The sequence below is a fragment of the Heterodontus francisci genome, chromosome 10 (assembly GCF_036365525.1).
Source record: "Heterodontus francisci isolate sHetFra1 chromosome 10, sHetFra1.hap1, whole genome shotgun sequence".
NCBI lineage: Eukaryota > Metazoa > Chordata > Chondrichthyes > Heterodontiformes > Heterodontidae > Heterodontus > Heterodontus francisci.
The window spans coordinates 26,488,081-26,506,274 of record NC_090380.1 but is presented as its reverse complement, the minus strand read 5'-3'; the positions used below and the strand labels follow the sequence as shown (position 1 = coordinate 26,506,274).

At 43.0% G+C, this 18,194-nt stretch overlaps 1 protein-coding gene across 9 annotated transcripts in view; it reads right to left on the bottom strand.

Annotated features, from left to right (window-relative positions):
- Positions 1–18,194, bottom strand: part of fndc3a (fibronectin type III domain containing 3A) — a 244,190-nt gene that overhangs the window by 10,264 nt on the left and 215,732 nt on the right. For 7 of the 9 annotated variants that reach the window (XM_068040296.1, XM_068040290.1, XM_068040291.1 and 4 more), the window contains 4 exons: positions 16,380–16,663; positions 12,700–12,912; positions 7,508–7,674; positions 6,596–6,723 (listed from right to left, as the gene is read on the bottom strand). In XM_068040296.1, the coding sequence (XP_067896397.1) occupies positions 6,596–6,723; positions 7,508–7,674; positions 12,700–12,912; positions 16,380–16,663 (792 nt within the window). Of the gene's footprint in view, positions 1–6,252; positions 6,455–6,595; positions 6,724–7,507; positions 7,675–12,699; positions 12,913–16,379; positions 16,664–18,194 lie in introns of all 9 variants that reach the window. The other 2 variants (XR_010975793.1, XR_010975792.1) reach the window with 2 other exon arrangements.

Below are 18,194 nucleotides of genomic sequence, written 5' to 3'. Positions count from 1 at the left end.
TAGTGATGGTTTTCCCACAGATGCAGAACAGTGTGATATTCACTACTTCTCACCACTGGAAACAAGCTTTCACAACTTTCCTTTATGCCTTGAATGACAATCATTCAGAACACTTCAAACCAAATAAAATTACAAGACTATCTGACATGCCTTTTGCTTGGGTTTCAGTTCTTAACTAACTTTCTGAGTAATGAAATGTCAGTTCTTGAACATAACCAACCACACATTCTAGCACATTTTTTATGATTGAGGTATCATCTTACACCACATGCTGGCACTGGTCATGCTACACACCATTTGTAACTGTTGGTACGTGACTCTGCCAATTCTACATTATAGCCAGTCACGATGTTTTGCCTGAAACTGGGTTTCAATGATGCCTTTTACTGTTCTCGCCTCTTAGCACCCACATGGCTGAAACTGGGAATTAAAAGCTTGGAATATTACGGGGAGAAGTTGCAGCCTACAACTCCATGGCAAGCATGGCAGCGTTTCAATAGACTATATCACCATTCAAACTCCATTTCTAAACAAAATACATTGAGTGTTCCTTTGAAAAATACTGGTATATTTCAAAAGACTCAGCAAATTAAAGATCAGCTGGGCAAGATAAGAAGTGCACAGTATCTTTAAACAAATTATTCTGTATATACAATATCTCAGCTCACTGGCATTACTATTCGACAGTACTAAGATAAATTACAGCAAGATGTTTTGTACGTGACACAGGGAAATGCTTACTTAAGATTATGCATTTGAATGGATACAAAAGAAACATATCAAACAGTGTGAACATACTAGAAACAGTAGTAACCATGGTACCAATGCTATTGTCCTGCAGGAAACCAGGCTGTTGCTCTACATTTTGAGTTAGTTTTACATAATTTGTGGTTTTGTTACCTTTCCAAGAACTGTACCAATATTTTAAAAAGCACTAATTTTAAACAAATGCAGCATTATGACCAATGTTTTGTTGCTGTTATCTGTTATCTTTGAATGATGCAATCTTTAGCTGTGCCTTTAGTTGCTAACTGAATAAAAGGATACCATCACAGAACACAGTTCCTGAAGTAGTCTGGGAGTTAGCACTCCTGTACTTAGCTCACACTGTTTTGTAGGCCTGAGATGAGGTCCTCCCATCACTCAAACAGCACACCGCTGGGCCCACCACCATATTAGGATTGGTGTCTTTAAGGTTTGACATTTCATCAAGGCAATTAACTTTTGACTACCATTCTGTACAATAGCTGGCGGGAAATAAAATCACACATGGAGAAGCAGGAAGTGGTGACACAGCATGGACAGAAAAAGCAGCTGTTGGTCAAAATGAGAGATTCAAATTCAACAACTTCCAACATTAGCTGAAACCAAGTCTAGAATCAGCCAATCCCATTTTGAAAAAACTACTACAGATACAGCCACTTGCCATTCCATTAACTACTTTCCTTATAGGATCAACAAAGTATAGATATGTAGCTGTGTTTTACCATGTGGAGAAACACATAGGTGTGGAACTGTTAGCTGTGGCTCAATGCTAGCACTCGCCCAAGTCAGAAGGCTGTGGGTTCAAATCCTACTTCAGAAACTTGAGCACATAATCCAGGCTGACACTCCAGTGCAGTATTGAGAGATTTCTGCACTGCCAGAGGTGTCACTTTTTGGATGTTAATAGAATCATAGAATAGTTTTAGCACAGGAGGCGACCATTTTGCCTGCCGGGTCTGTGCCGGCTCCCTGCAAGAGCAACTCATCTAGCTCCACTACCCTGCCTTTTTCCCTATAGCTCTGCAAATTTTTTCTCTTCCGATAACTGTCGATTTCTCTTTTGAAAGTCACGATTGAATCTGTCTCCAACACAGACACAAGCCACTTGCTGTGTAAAGAAGTTTTTCCTCATGTTGCTTTTGCCAATCACCTGAAACTGGTATCTGTTGGTTTTTGATCCTTCAGCCAATGGGAACAGTTTCTCTCTATCTACTCTGTCCAGACCCCTCATGATTTTGAACACCTCTATCAAATATCCTCTTCTCCTCCAAGGAGGACAGACCTAGCTTCTCCAATCTATCCACGTAACTGAAGTCCCTCATACCTGGAACCATTCTCGTGAATCTTTTCTGCATCCTCTCTAATGCCTTCACATCCTTCCTAAAGTGTGGTGCCCAGAATTGGACAGAATACTCCAGTTGAGGCCGAACCAGTGTTTTATACAGATTCATCATAACTTCCTTGCTTTTGTACGCTATGCCCCTATTTTTAAAGCCGAGGATCCCATATTCTTTATTAACCACTTTCTCAACCTGCCATGCCACCTTCAATAATTTGTGCACATATGAACACAGGTCCCTCTGCTCCTACAGCCCCTTTAGAATTGTACCCTCTATTTTGTATTGCCGTTCTTCCTTCTTCCTGCCAAAATGTATCACTTCACACTTCCCTGCATTAAATTTCATCTGTCACTTGTCTGCCCATTCTACCAGCCTATGTCCTCTTGAAGTTTACAGGGGAGGCAGTAGCGTAGTGGTAATGTCACTGGACTGGTAGCCCAGAGGCCAGTCTAATGCTCTGGGGACATGGGTTTGAATCCCACCACGGCAGATGGTGAAATTTGAATTCAATTAATAAAAATCTGGAATTAAAAAGCTAGTCTAATGTGACCATGAAGCCATTGTCGATTGTTGTAAAAACCCATTTGGTTCACTAATGTCCTTTAGGGAAGGAAATCTGCCATCCTTACCTGGTCTGGCCTACATGTGATTCCAGATCCACAGCAATGTGGTTGACTCTTAAAATGCCCTCTGAAATGGCTACTCAGTTCAAGGGCAATTAGGGATGGGCAATAAATGCTGGCCTAGCCAGCGACGCCCACACCCCATGAACGAATAAAAAAAAAAACTATCCTCCTCATAATTCACAATACTTCCAAGTTTTGCATCATCCGCAAATTGTGAAATTTTGCCTTGTACACCCAAGTCTAGGTCATTAATATATATCAGGAAAAGCAGAGTTCCTAACACTGACCCTGGGAAACTCCACTGTATACCTTCCTCCAGTCCAAAAAACAATTGTTCACCACTGCTCTCTGTTTCTTGTCACTCAGTCAATTTCATATCCATGCTGCTACTATCCCTTTTATTCCATGGGCTCTAACTTTGCTGACAAGTCTGTTATGCGACACTTGATCAAACCCCTTTTGGAAGTCCATGTACACCACATCAACCATATCTATTACCTCTTCAAAAAAACTCAAGCAAGTTAGTTAAGCACGATTTACCCTCAAACAATCTGTGCTGGTTTTCCTTAATTTATCCACATTTATCCCAGTGACCGATAATTTTGTCCTGAATTATCATTTCTAAAAGCTTCCCCACCACTGAGGTTAAACTGACTGGCCTGTTGTTGCTGTGATCATCCTCACATCCTTTCTTGAACAAGGTTGAAACATCTATCTCAGGAGGTTTGGAAGATTATCACCAGTGCCTCCACAATTTCCACCCTTATTTCCCCTCAGTATCCTTGGATGCATCCCATCTGGTCCTGGTGATTTAAAAGTACAGCCAGCCTATCTAATACCTCCTCTATCAACATTTAGCTCATCAAGTGTCTCAACTATCTCATCTTTCACTATTACTTGGGCGGCATCTTTTTCCTTGGTAAAGATAGATGCAAAGTACTCATTTAGTTCCTCTGCCACGCCCCCTGCCTCTTTGCGTAAATCCCTTTTTAGGTTCCTAATCAGCCCCACTTCTCCTTTTACTATTTATATGCCTATAGAAAACTTTTGGACTCCCTTTTATGTTAGCTACCAATTTCTTCTCATATTCATTGCTTCTCTTATTTGTTTTGTCACTTCCCCTCTGAACCTTCTATATTCAGTCTTGTGCTCACTTGTTAATCCGAAGCCCCACCTGCCCTTTCAAGTGGATGTGGCAATATTTTGAAGAATAGCAGGGAAGTTCTCCCTGGTTCTGGCCAATATTTATCCCTCAACCAACATCAATCGATTATCTGCTGTGTGTGGGCAAATTCGCTGCCCTGTTTCCTACATTACAACAATGAGTACACTTCAGAATCACCCCAAGTGTGATTTTATTTCCCACTAGTTACCATAAACTATATATACACAAGTTCTTCCTTTTAGAGGCCTTGGAACACTGTCAAAGTCCAGTTCACACTGTAAAAGGCTGATGACCCAGTTGAGATGCGTATCTCTGAATGAGACAGATATCCCTCTGGTGCCTGAATCTAAAGGGTAGATACAATAAATACCTCTACTTAAACTGCAAAAAATACTAGAGAATGTAACATATAGAACATGGTTGCTGTATTTATTTTTATTCTTTTGCTGGAATTAAAACTCTCAACATATCACACCAGTTTAGAGTTGGATAGCATTATGACTAAAAATTATATGAATGCTTTGTTAATTTTGTTTATATTAAACAGCTTACATTTAGACTGCACCTTTAACATGGCACAATGTCCCAAGGCATTTCACAGGAGTGTTAGCAAACAAAAATTGACATCATGCCACATATTAGTTCAGGCGACCGAGTGCTTGGTCAAAGAGGTAAATTTTAAGGAGCATCTTAAAGCAGAAGAGGGAGATAGAGGGGCTTAGGAAGGGAATTCCAGAACTTTGGGCTGAAGGCACTCCCAGCAATGATGGGATGATAGAAATAGGAGATGCAGAATTAGAGGAACGCAGAGATATCAGGGGGATGGAGAAGGTTACAAAGATAGGGAGGGACTAGGCCACGGAGAGATTTGAACACAAGGATGACAATTTTAAATTCGAGGTATTGCCACACTACGAGCCAATGTGGGTCAGTGCATACAGGGGTGATTGGTGAACAGGATCACTCTAAGCATGTGAGTTTCGCTGGAAAGGCCTGCATTTATTGTCCATCCTTGGTTGCCCTGAGGTGGTGAACCATTGCAGTCCTTGTGGTGAAGGTACTTCTGTTATTTACTACAACCAATTGTCTTGCAAGGTCACTTCAGAGGGCAGTTACGAGTTAACCATGTTGGTACGGAACTGAAGTCATATATAGGCCAGAAGGGGTGAGAACACAAGTTTCCTTCCCAAAAGGACATTAATGAATCAGTTGGGTTTTCATGACAATCCAACAGCTTCATTGTCACTTTTATTGATACCAGCATTTTTTGTAATTGAATTCAAAATCTCAAAAGTGGTGGTGGGATTTGAATGCATGATTGCTGGATTATTAGTCTAGTAACATAACTACGATGCACATTAATGGAAGTGACAGCATTGTACAGCAGCACAGAATAAGATCACTGATATACTCAGTAACTTTTCCCCTTCCTCTTTTTACGTTCGCTTATAATGACAAGGGAATGACCGCACTATTGTCTAGCAGAAGATTTCCAGACAACGACATTTGGTCATTGAAATTCACTTACATAGAGTTGCCACACAATTGAACTGATTATGATGAATGCAAGTAAGTATATTAGCATAAATTTCAACAATTCACTACTAACCCACAATGAGATTATAGTTAATTAGCATTACTATTCATACTAATTATGTTACGTTCAGGAAGGAGAACTAATTGCATAAAATATTGGCAATTAAGCTAACTCCATATATTTTGGAGAACGATATGTCCTGCTTGATCATATCCTGCTAGACCAAGGAAACCAGGTTGCAATACGGAACTAATAAAAACTGTTAGAAATTACTATTGACTATTTACATTGATACTTGGTAATAATAAAAGTAAAAATACAATAACCCTATTCACTTAGCTGATGACTCAATTTAAGAATGAATTACCTCGAGAAAGTAAATGTATCGATTAATGCTGCAATGCTGTAGTGCCAGATTTTCTTTACATACTTGGATAAATTCACCAATCCCATGCTCCCAGTGGCCACAACATTGTAGCAAAAGTTCTCTGACCCGAGTTGCATTTGAGCTGTGCAATATGAGACCAGCGTATTTACTGAAGCACGAACAGAGCTATCTACTTTTAACTAAAGTATTACCGTTCCTAAATTACATCACCCATTATGATCAACATCCAATCCCAATAAATAAGACAGCAAGATATCCCATCCTTGCAGGTAAGAACACTGTAGCTCCAGAAGGTGCTCAAATCGGAGTGGAATGGTCTCACTAACAGGCCAGTGCCCAGAGTATTAAAGCAACAAACCCATACAGAAGCTGAGAGTTCAAATCTCTGCTTTGGACATTCAAACCTGCCGATCATTTAAAAGTGAATTCACCTATTCTCTGGTGTGTCGACAGTGGGGTGGCTCGTGTTATCGTATGTACCATCAGCAAGAAAGGAATCATCAGGCAACGGGCTACACAACCCTGCCTTTTATTTGTTCAAGTGGAATGGCACAGCTGTGAAGACCACCTCCTCTTCTGGTTTGAGAAAGGAGAGCAAAGCATCAAGAGACAGTAACAGGGTTAAAGTAAAACCTGGGTTTGAGAAAAATTAGAAAGTTAACAGGTGCTTAACAAGGTGAGCAGCGAACACAAAGTATCAGAGCAGCTCAGACTAATTCTGTAGCAACACTTATCATTCAGATATACTTGGACATTGCAAATATAAGACATTACCTGTTTGAATTCAGAGTCTTTGCCAACCATGGCCTGAACATTGTAAACAATTGGATCCCCCTTCATTGCTGGTAAAGCTTCCCATGTGAGATCACATACGTTCTCCTTCAGTTGCTCTAACCTCGGAGCTAGTCAGAATGGGATTAGGCAGATTAATTTAGGAATGTAAATAACAAAACAAGGTTATAAAATTAATAGTTGTTTTACAAGGAATACACATTCAATATCAAGGATACATGTCACATGCATGTCGTTCCTAACAATTGTTGCTGTGTGGTTTTGTATGGATATAAAAGAATTTTCTCCTCAGGCCAGGCACAACACTGCTGAATGGCCACTTCCAGCTTTTCAGCAGTGTTGCTCAGAACCAGAAGGCACCAGAAGGCACACCATCAAGCTAGGGACGACAGCCCCTCTGATCATCCCGCCCTATGTGGAGTGGCAATTTACAGGGAGAAACAAATATGCCCTTTTCCAGTTTCATCCCACTGCAAACATACTTTCTGTAAACTAGTTACCTAGTGACATTGACAGTGGTTTTGGAGAAGTTGCCAAATTAGATGGATGTGCCCTTTGGTGTGAAAGGAGGGTTATCTAGAAGCCAGAGGTTAATGGGGTTGGGTTTGGTTGGGGGACATGGGGAAGTGGAGTGAAGGCAATAAATGCTACAATTAAAAAGGAGAGATAATTTTTTTTAAATGTAACTGCTGTTTAGAAAATGGTCTTTTAATGCTTTTAAAACAGAGCCTCTGACAACTTTCTTTGCAATTACTGAAGGACAAACCTTAGCAGCTTCAAAGCCTGAAAATGGACAACCAATTGTTGCTTACACCACCACATAAACTTAACCTATGGTTCTAACTATCTAGGTCATTTAATGACAAAGTAAAATTGATATCGATCAACACTCACCTTTAAGCGGAGATGGGGGAGATTTGGTAGTTGTGAAAGTGTAAACGTCAGAAAAGTGTCCTTCACCTGCTTCATTGCATGCCTGAATTTTAAATCTGTAGCATGTTGACTCACTGAGCCTCTGAACTTTGTGTGTGTGGCATGGTCCCCTATATAAGGTTGAATACCTGAAAGATAACCCAGATCTTTAAGGCATTTGCAAAGTTCTGAGGCACTTTGAGCTTTTCTTCATCTTTGGCAAAAATAAAGATAAAAATACAATAACACTTGGTTGATGATTCAATTTAAGAATGAATTACTTTGAGAAGGTAAATGTATCGATTAATGCTGCAATGCTGTAGTGCCCCTCACACTCCCTCCATGAAATCGCACAGTTTACTTGTTAGGGCCCCTGCTCAGGGATAGGAGCTAACAACCCCACTGCCTTGTGGGCGTCTCAGGAGTGACCAAGGCTAAGGGAGTAAACCCTAACAGAAAATCCGGAGCGGATCCCCTAAGGCGGTCATGTGTCACCTTTGGCATGTTTCTGGCAGTTCCTGCAGCCATGCCGGTGCCAAACGTCGTGCTCTACACTCCTTTGGACCCCACTAGGAAGGCCAAGAGGGGGTTTTGACATTTGGGCAACTCACAACCTCCATACATCCGCCCAGGCATGCACCATGGAGAGATCACTCCATAGTTGCCTCACAGCGACCAAAACAACACAGAAGGCAGCAGTTACGGGTTATAAGTCCAGCTCAATTGCGTAGTGATTGGGCGCCACGGGTTGCCTTGTCGGTGGGAGCGGTCATTGCGTCTCACTGGACAGCTACCGCCTGCCTCAAACTGGGCAGCCCCCGGTCAGTAAGGTTCTGTCCCGCCACAGTCCACCTGCTTCAATGGGTGCTTGGAGCTCAGGGTCATTGCCCGACAAGTGGACTGTAACACTGCACCAAACAGCACGACAAGAAAAGGAAAGAAGGTACCAGCTCTTCGTTTTGCAAGCTGGAACATCAGAACTGTGTGTCCTGGCCTGTCGGAAGACCTTACATAAATTAACGACTCTCAGAAGTCCGCCATCATTAACAACAAGTTCAGTAGACTCAATGTGGACATTGCAGCACTTCAGGAGACACGCCTCCCTGCGAGCAGATCTCTAAGAGAGCAAGACTACACCTTCTGCTGGCAGGGTAGGGATCCTGAAGAACCAAGACAGCATGGAGTGGGCTTCACCATCAGAAACTCTTTGCTCAGCATGATAGAGCCACCTTCAAATGGCTCGGAATGCATACTGTCCATCCGACTGCTCACCGCCTCTGGTCCAGTACACCAACTCAGCATCTATGCTCCAACATTTTGCTCCCCACCTGAAGTTAAAGACTAGCTCTGCGAGGAATCCCATAATATCATTAGTAGCATTCCTAATACCGAACATTTGTTCCTGCTGGGGGACTTTAATGCCAGGGTTGGAGCCGACCATGACTCATGACCCTCCTGCCTTGGGTGCTATGGCATTGGAAAGATGAATGAGAATGGACAGAGACTGCTGGAGTTGTGTACCTATCACAACCTCGTTCTTTCATACTAAATTCTGTCACCAGGTTTCATGGAGGTACCCAAGATCACGTTGTTGGCACCAGCTGGACCTCATCGTCACAAGGCGAGCCTCTATAAACAGTGTCCAAATTACACGCAGCTTCCACAGTGCGGACTGCAACACCGACCACTCCCTGGTGTGCAGCAAAGTTAGACTCAAACCAAAGAAGCTACATCACTCCAAGCAGAAGGGCCGCCCGCGCATCAACACTAACAGAATTTCTCATCCACAGCTGTTACATAAGTTTCTAAATTCACTTGAAAAAGCCCTTCAAAACTGCAGGGGATACAAAGATCAAGTGGGCCCACGTAAGAGACACCTTCTATGACTCAGCAATGACCACCTTTGGCAAACTTGAGAAGCAGAATGCAGACTGGTTTCAATTTCACTTTGAAGGGCTGGCACCTCTCATAGTCACTAAGCGCATTGCACTGTTGAACTACAAGAAAGCCCCCAGCGAGTTAACATCCGTAGCATTTAAAGTAGCCAGAAGCGCTGCACAAAGAACAGCCAGGCGCTGTGCAAATGACTACTGGCAACACCTATGCAGTCGTATTCAGCTGGCCTCCGACACCGGAAACATCAGAGGAATGTATGATGGCATTAAGAGAGCTTCTGGGCCAACCATCAGGAAGATCACCCCCCTCAAGTCTAAATCAGGGGACACGATCACTGACCAATGCAAGCAAATGGACCGCTGGGTTGAGCACTACCCAGAACTGTACTCCAGGGAGAATGTTGTCACTGAGACCACCCTCAATGCAGCCCAGTCTCTGCCAGTCATGGATGAGCTGGACGAACAGCCAACAAAACTGGAACTCAGTGATGCCACTGATTCTCTAGCCAGTGGAAAAGCCCCCGGGAAGGACGGCATTACCCCTGAAATAATCAAGAGTGCCAAGCCTGCTATACTCTCAGCACTCCATGAACTGCTTTGCCTGTGCTAGGATGAGGGAGCAGTACCAAAGGACATGCGCGATGCCAATATCATCGCCCTCTATAAGAACAAGAGTGACCGCGGTGACTGCAACAACTACCATGGAATCTCCCTGCTCAGCATATTGGGGAAAGTCTTCGCTCGAGTCGTTTTAAATAGACTCCAGAAGCTGGCTGTGTGACTACCCTGAGGCACAGTGTGGCTTTCAAGAAGAGAGATTCACCATTGACATACTGTTCTCCCTTCGCCAGCTACAGGAGAAATGCCGCGAACAACAGATGCCCCTCTACATTGCTTTCATTGATCTCACCAAAGCCTTTGACCTCGTCAGCAGAAGGGGTCCCTTCAGACTACTAGAAAAGATCGGATGTCCACCAAAGCTACTAAGTATCATCACCTCATTCCATGACAATATGAAAGGCACAATTCAGCATAGCAGTGCCTCATCAGACCCCTTTCCTATCCCGAGTGGCATGAAACAGGACTGTGTTCTCGCACCTACACTGTTTGGGATCTTCTTCTCACTGCTGCTCTCACATGCGTTCAAGTCTTCAGAAGAAGGAATTTTCCTCCACACAAGATCAGGTGGCAGGTTGTTCAACCTTGCCCGTCTTAGAGCGAAGACCAAAGTTCGGAAAGTCCTCATCAGGACTCTTTGCTGACGATGCTGCATTAACATCCCACACCGAAGAGTATCTGCAGAGACTCATTGACAGGATTGCAGCTGCCTGCAACAAATTTGGCCGAAACATCAGCGTCAAGAAAATGAACATCATGGGACAGGACGTCAGAAATGCTCCATCCATCAATATCGGCAACCACGCTCTGGAAGTGGTTCAAGAGTTCACCTACCTAGGCTCAACTATCACCAGTAACCTGTCTCTCGATACAGAAATCAACAAGTGCATGGGAAAGGCGTCTGCTGCTATGTCCAGTCTGACCAAGAGGGTGTGGGAAAATGGCGCACTGACACGGAATACAAAAGTCCAAGTGTCCTCAGTACCTTGCTCTCCGACAGCGAGGCCTGGACAACGTATGTCAGCCAAGAGCGACGTCTCAACTCACTCCATCTTCGCTGCCTCCGGAGAATCCTTGGCATCAGGTGGCAGGACCATATCTCCAACGCAGAAGTCCCTGAGGCGGCCAATACCCCCAGCATATACACCCTACTGAGCCAGCGGCGCTTGAGATGGCTTGGCCTTGTGAGCCGCATGGAAGATGGCAGGATCCCCAAGGACACATTGTACAGCGAGCTTGTCACTGGTATCAGACCCACCGGCCCTCCATGTCTCCGCTTCAAAGACGTCTGCAAATGCGCCATGAAGTCCTGTGACACTGACCACAAGTCGTGGGAGTCAGTTGCCAGTGATCGCCAGAGCTGGCGGACAGCCATAAAGGCGGGGCTAAAGAGTGGCGAGTCGAAGAGACTTAGCATTTGGCAGGAAAAAAGACAGAAGCGCAAGGAGAGAGCCAACTGTGTAACAGCCCTGACAACCAATTTTATCTGCAGCACCTGTGGAAGAGTCTGTCACTCTAGAATTGACCTTTATAGCCACTCCAGGCGCTGCTTCACAAACCACTGACCACCTCTTGAGACAAGGAGGCCAAAGAAAGCTGTTGTGCCAGATTCTTCTTTACATACTTGGGTAAATTCACCAATCCCATGCTCCCAGTGGCCACAACATTGTAGCATCAATTCTCTGACCTGTGTTGCATTTGAGCTGTGCAATGTGAAACCACTGTAATTACTGAAGCACAAACAGAGCTATCTACATTTAAGTAAAGCATTACCTTTCCTAAATTACATCATCCATTATAATCAACATCCAATCCCAAAAGTTCTGTTTTATAGCTGTAATGTACCTGTGATTCTTGGTTGTTTCCTTTTTAAAAAAATGGAACTCTTGGCAGTTTGCAATTTGTTGTAACATTCTTCCAATAAAATGTATGCCCCATGCATCACTGACCATCATGTCTGTGTCAATTTTCTTCTTCCTGGTTGGTTTAAATCTCTTTTCCTTTCTAATTAGTTAGGTTGACTTGTTTTCCACTTTTATTATTCACCAATGTTAAGCAAAATATTTCTTCCCCAATCACATTTTACTAACAAGAAAGGTTTTGGGGCGCAGCCATCATGGCGCTTCGTAACCCAGAGTCAGTTTGTGAGTTTGATAAAAGAATTGCCATAGTGTGAATTCCATGATTTCTATCATTTGGTCATGAGAATCATATGACAGAGATTACCGACACAAATCTACACTTTCATTTACAGCATACTCATGTAAATAGGTCAGGCCTCCATGAGCACTGGACTTGACTTGATTTAAGGAGTCTGTGCCCCTCTCTGCACCTAGGCCAATGTACAATGCTTATGGAAGTGTTCAGTTATTCCTTATGATACGCAACATGGCATGCATCCAAAATCAAGTGATGCTTATAAGCAGTTTCATTTGGTTAACAAGACTAAGCCATGACATGGGACACAGAAAAACACGGTGTCTCTTTCACACAATGCATTCTTAATTGCAGCAGTGCCAGCAGGAAGAGATGTCTTTGGAGGCCTGGCATTTCCCCACAGGAAGGCAGAAAAGAGGTGATGAGTTACCTTGTGCGATGTTTACATAACCCCCTTTGGCCATTTTGGTGGCACCCACTGGAAACTGCTTCTGTCTAATTTACCTTCCATTCTTGTCCTCCATTTTCAAGATGTACTGCATGGCATCCGATGCCAAGGCTTTTGCAGTCCCCTCTCCCCATTTAAGCTTCAGGGTTTGATGACTAAAGGCTACACATTCTAGTCGAGGTGGCTCTGGAGGCAGTGGCTTTGTTTTTGCCTTAATGGTGTGGCTAAAAGGACCTGGTCCAATGCTGTTTACAGCCTGTACTCGTATTCTGAAAATACAAAGAAGAATGATTTTAATGATAGAATACTGTAGCACTGTTTAGCATTAATAATTGCTTCAAATTTAGACTAGAACAGGCAGCAATATCTATATGCAGATTAGGTGCCAGCTGTACAACATTTTACAATCGTTATACATAGCAAGTTAAAGCAAGTACTGCTTATAAGCAATGTACTTTCTAATTCTCTAGGGAGCGCACAGGCAACTTGTCTTAGTGTGCAGCCCCTTTAACATTTTGCATGGCCACGCATGCGCAAAGCGACCAACTTGCGTGGGGACCTCCGAATTGCTGTGCGGCTGTGTAGCTTAGAGGGAACGTTGCTCATATATAACTTTCATTCACACTCAAAAAATTACATGCAGGAACATTAGAGCCAATTTCTGGTCTCTGTACTACAATGGCAAGACAAGAGCCAGATTAGCCAGCATTGAGGGATTTCCTAAGGTCAGCTCTAAGTGTCAAACGTAGCACTACTGCCTCAGGACCAGAGGTCATAGGTCCAAGCTCCATTCAGGAAACTTGAGCACATAACTCAGACTGGCACTTCAGTGCCATACTGAGACAGTGCTGCACTATCGAATGTGCCATCATTAGATGAGATGTACATGACCTCACAGCATCATTAAAAGGGGAGTCCTGGTGCCTTGACCAGTATTTAGCCTTCAAACCAACTAAACAAAAAAAGAGATATTGTTATGACCGAGGTGGGAGGAGTGCACTGTCTTTTCTAGTTCCACTTCTCCAGAGGTCACAACATATATTTAAATGTTTACCCAGTTACCGATGTGACCAATCATATATTCTCTTTATCCCAGAATAAAATTCACCAAACAGGTTTCTTTAATAAACAAAATCATCAGTTTATTATAAAACAAGACTTATCCAGTAATGAAGCAAAGCATCAACACACTGAAATATGAAAGCTCCCTTTTTAAATTCCCCACACACAAATACATACACACTGAAAAAAATACAGAAATTCTCTCCGCAGAGGTCTGAGACAAACAAAAAGACAAAAAAGAATACTTTGGCCAAATACTTGCAAATTCTTGAAAAAAAAAGATATGGAAAGATATCAGTTGTCCCTTTTTGGTCTGATGGCTGTCACTGGGATCCTTCCAGAGCAGTTCTTTTCAGCAACGTTGAGGTTCAGTTTGGTAGGCTTTCCAGGAGAAGTGTGGTTTCAGGTGTTTCTGGCAGGCTTTTCAGGAGAAGTGCACCATCAGTTTCTCTATTTCTTACACTTGCTTCTCAGGAAGTTCTCAAAGAAATGGAACAGCATGAGCCAATGGTGGCTGCTCTCTTGGCTTGTTTTCTCCAACTATCTTCACATCAGTTCACACCCCAACACACTGTCCAAAACGAAACAAAAACAATTTCTCAAGAGTCAAGCCTCCTGACCCCTATAAATCTTGACCTGTTACTTCTATGTAAACATCTTCCCCAGGTGACCAAGGTTTCTGTTGTTTATTGCTTAACGCACATGACTTGCAGCAAGGCTGTTTTTAAACAACATTTGTGTCCTTTCAATGAAATGTCAACAAAGCAAAGTCCAGCTTCTATGAAATCTTCAGCCTTCCAATGAATCCATCAAAAACATATACTTAACAAAAAATATAGAAACACTTTTGTAACAATATCTGGTTATATATTTCACGCTGTTTGTGGGACCTTGCTATACCTACATTACAAGCGACCATACTTCAAAAGAAAAACTGCACTCCATTGGCTCTAATGTGCTTTGGGATGTCCTGAGGTTGTGAAAGGTGATATATAAATGCAAGTTACCCCTCTCTCTGACTACTCATGCAAATGAAGCAACCAGTCTATGTTGCGGCCCAGCATGGAGGAGGTTCACTTAAGGAGAATGACTGCGGCAAACTGCATCTGCCCTTAAAGAACTGCTGCCACCATTTAAGAGATGAACTCATCTAAAGTAAAGTGGCAGCATATTGGGTTAAAAATTGTTTCAGCTTTTCCAAAGGACGCAAATATTTGCGATATCTTTTTTAGCCTTTCCAAAAGCTGTTCGGGGGGGGGGGGGGGGGGGGGGGGGAGAGGGGAGAGGAACAGAAGAGGCTGACGAAAACCAAAAGGCGGCTAAACAAATGCAGTAACATTGGCAGCTAGCACATAACCAGACATTACATGGGTAAACTTCTAGGAATATCTCGAACCACAGTTATCAATCCAACTGGTTGTGGCAGAGTAACAGCAGAAACTTGCTACCTGCCATCAATGACTCCCCTACTTCGAGAAATGCAGAAAAGCAGTAACATTGGATAGCTGTGTCATACTGTTGTTGATATTTTGTGTTAAATGACATGAAAACTTTCACCAGGCTGACCTATGCATCAGTCACCTATTTGATAGAAATGGGCAGCACACCGTCAGTTGATTCCTGGAAGGAGGGAGACAGAAAACAGATGTGACCTTGACTGCCATGGGCAATGCTATCCTTATAGTGCAGGGCTGGTTGTAAGTGTCCTTTCAGCAGATGGCACCGAGCTGCAATTGGTCCCTTCTGGGAGCTGGTGCTTGCAGTGCCAGTTCTCCTCAGTTGCTGCCACTTAGATGTTCCATGACTGTGGATGTGGTTTGTTGCAAGCAGTCCAGCTTTGGGATTGCTGATCACCCTACAAGATTGTACCAGTTCATCCAGGAAATCTTGTATTTTAGTTCCTTCACAATCAACTTTCATCATTGGTCATCCAGCTGAAACGTCAACTCTGTTTCTCCCTCCACGGATACTGGAGCCTGACCTAGTGAGTGTTTCCAGTATTTTTTGCTTTTTAAAAAAGTTAATTTTAACTTGACCTGCTGGTCGCCACAAGATTCTGTAGCTTGCAACTTAAACTCAATATCGCTCCGAGTTCTGGTGAAAATCTGTATTCTAAAAGCTCTTTTTTCACACACACATCCTCTTTTTTTTAAAACTCTTCCTGTTCTATCTGCTTCACTTATAGTCAGCCTTCCAGTGAATTAGCAAGAAATATTAATCCATCTTAAGTATTGTTACTACAAAAGAATTCTTCAAAAAACAAATAATTCTTTTGAAGCTAAAACAGTACTAAAAATATACCATAAAACTAAAATTTAAAAAAAGCTTGTACCCATTTAAGAGCTTCAGTACACATACAGCCTCCCTTTGGCCAATTCCAGATGGGTGAAAGGAGTACTCAAGGCAATCCTGCTTTAAATGCAGAAGATTGGCTATGCTTATCTTGAAAGTATCCTATTTAAATGAGCCTTATTCATTTTATAATGAGAACAGTGAGCACAAAAGTTGCTCATAACTGGCTATCAAAAAAAAAAGACTTGTTGGCCATCAAAAGTTTGGTTTGGTTTCTGCAGTTGTAAACATAAACTGGAATGAGACAATAACTTCAGTTTGGCACATAACCAAGCAACTTAGAGTAACTAGCCACCACCTGAATCCTTGGAATCCAACATACCTATATGTTGTACCTGGCTGCAGATTTCGTATGACATGGCGAGTGGATCTGTCCACTGTTACTGGCTGCCTGTCACCAAAGTCTATACTGTAGCTTGTGATTTCAGAACCATGATAACGAGGCTCTTCCCACTGTATGGCAAGACAAGTTGATGGGGATTCAAGTGGCATATCAAGCTGGTCCTCTTCCACTATTTGCAGAAAACTTACGGCAGCTGGAACAGATGCTGGAGTCATACACAAAACCACATCACTGAAAGGACCTGCACCAGCAACATTCAATGCCTGGAAACAGAGATTTGAAGGTTAGTAACATGCGATACCTAACACTTTTAAAGGCTTTCTGGCCTTCAAGTCACACAAAATGTAACTTTCTATTTCCCCATTTACATCCACTATTATATATCTGGTACATGCTCAGTTCTTAATAATGTACGGTGATCGGTCCTTAACTGACAGCAATTTACAGAGTTTAGTCCAGTAATGGTTACAAACTCAATTAGCATCATTAATATTAGTTCTTATTTACTTAAGGCTATTATTTACATTAAAAACTGTAGGGATTCAGTGTAAACACTAGAAATGGATCAGAAGTTGGCTGGCGTGTAGGAAAAAAATGTATGGGAGGGTAAGGGTAAGTTTCTTTTATATTCATGGGATGTGGGCGTCACTGGCTAGGCCAGCATTTATTGCCCATCTCTAATTTCCCTTGAGAAGGTGGTGGTGAGCTGCCTTCTTGAACAGCTGCAGTCCCTGGGTGTAGGTACACCCACAGTGCTGTCAGAAAGGGAGTTCCAGAATTTTGACTCAGCAACAGTGAAGGAACAGCGATATAGCTCCAAGTCAGGATGGTGTGTGGCTTGGAGGGAAGCTTGCAGGTGGTGGTGTTCCCATGCGTCTGCTGCCTTGTCCTTTAGGTGGTAGAGTCGCGGGTTTGGAAGGTGCTATCGAAGGAGCCTTGGTACGTTGCTGCAGTGCATCTTGTAGATGGTACACACTGCTGCCACTGTGCGGCAGTGGTGAAGGGACTGAATGTTGAAGGTGGTGGATAGGGTGCCAATCAAGCAGCTGCTTTGTCCTGGATGGTGTCGAGCTTCTTGAGTGTTATTGGAGCTGCACCCATCCAGGCAAGTGGAGAGTATTCCATCACACTCCTGACTTGTGCCTTGTAGATCGTGGACAGGCTTTGGGGAGTCAGGAGGTGAATTATTCGCCACAGAATTCCCAGCCTCTGATCTGCTCTTGTAGTCAAATTCAGTTTCTGGTCAATGGTAACCCCCAGAATGTTAATCGTGGCGGATTCAGTGATAGTAATGCCATTGAACATCAAAGGGAGAAGGTGTGGCATGAATGTTACTTGCCACTTATCAGCCCGAGCCTGGATGTTGTCCAGGTCTTGCTGCATCTATACACTGACTGCTACAGTATCTGAGGAGTCGCGAATGGTGCTGAACATTTTGCAATCATCAGGGAACATCCCCACTTCTGACCTTATGATGGAGGAAAGGTCATTGATGAAGCAGCTGAAGATGGTTGGGCCTGGGACACTACCCTGAGGAACTCCTGCAGTGATGTCCCACCACACAAGTGCCAAGTGTCAAAGGCTGTGTAGAAAAGAGCCATGAGCCAATTTTGTAGCATTTGTGGTGAGTTGTGAGGAAGAACTGCAGAAACCAAAGCTTTTCAGCATGGAAAAGAAGTATCTGAGATCTTTTAGAAGTACTGAAGATAGCAAAGGGAATGGAAAAGGTATTATTAATGGGTGCTGGTAGCAAAAGCAAGCTAACCAGTATACAAAATTTATTTTTCTAGCTAT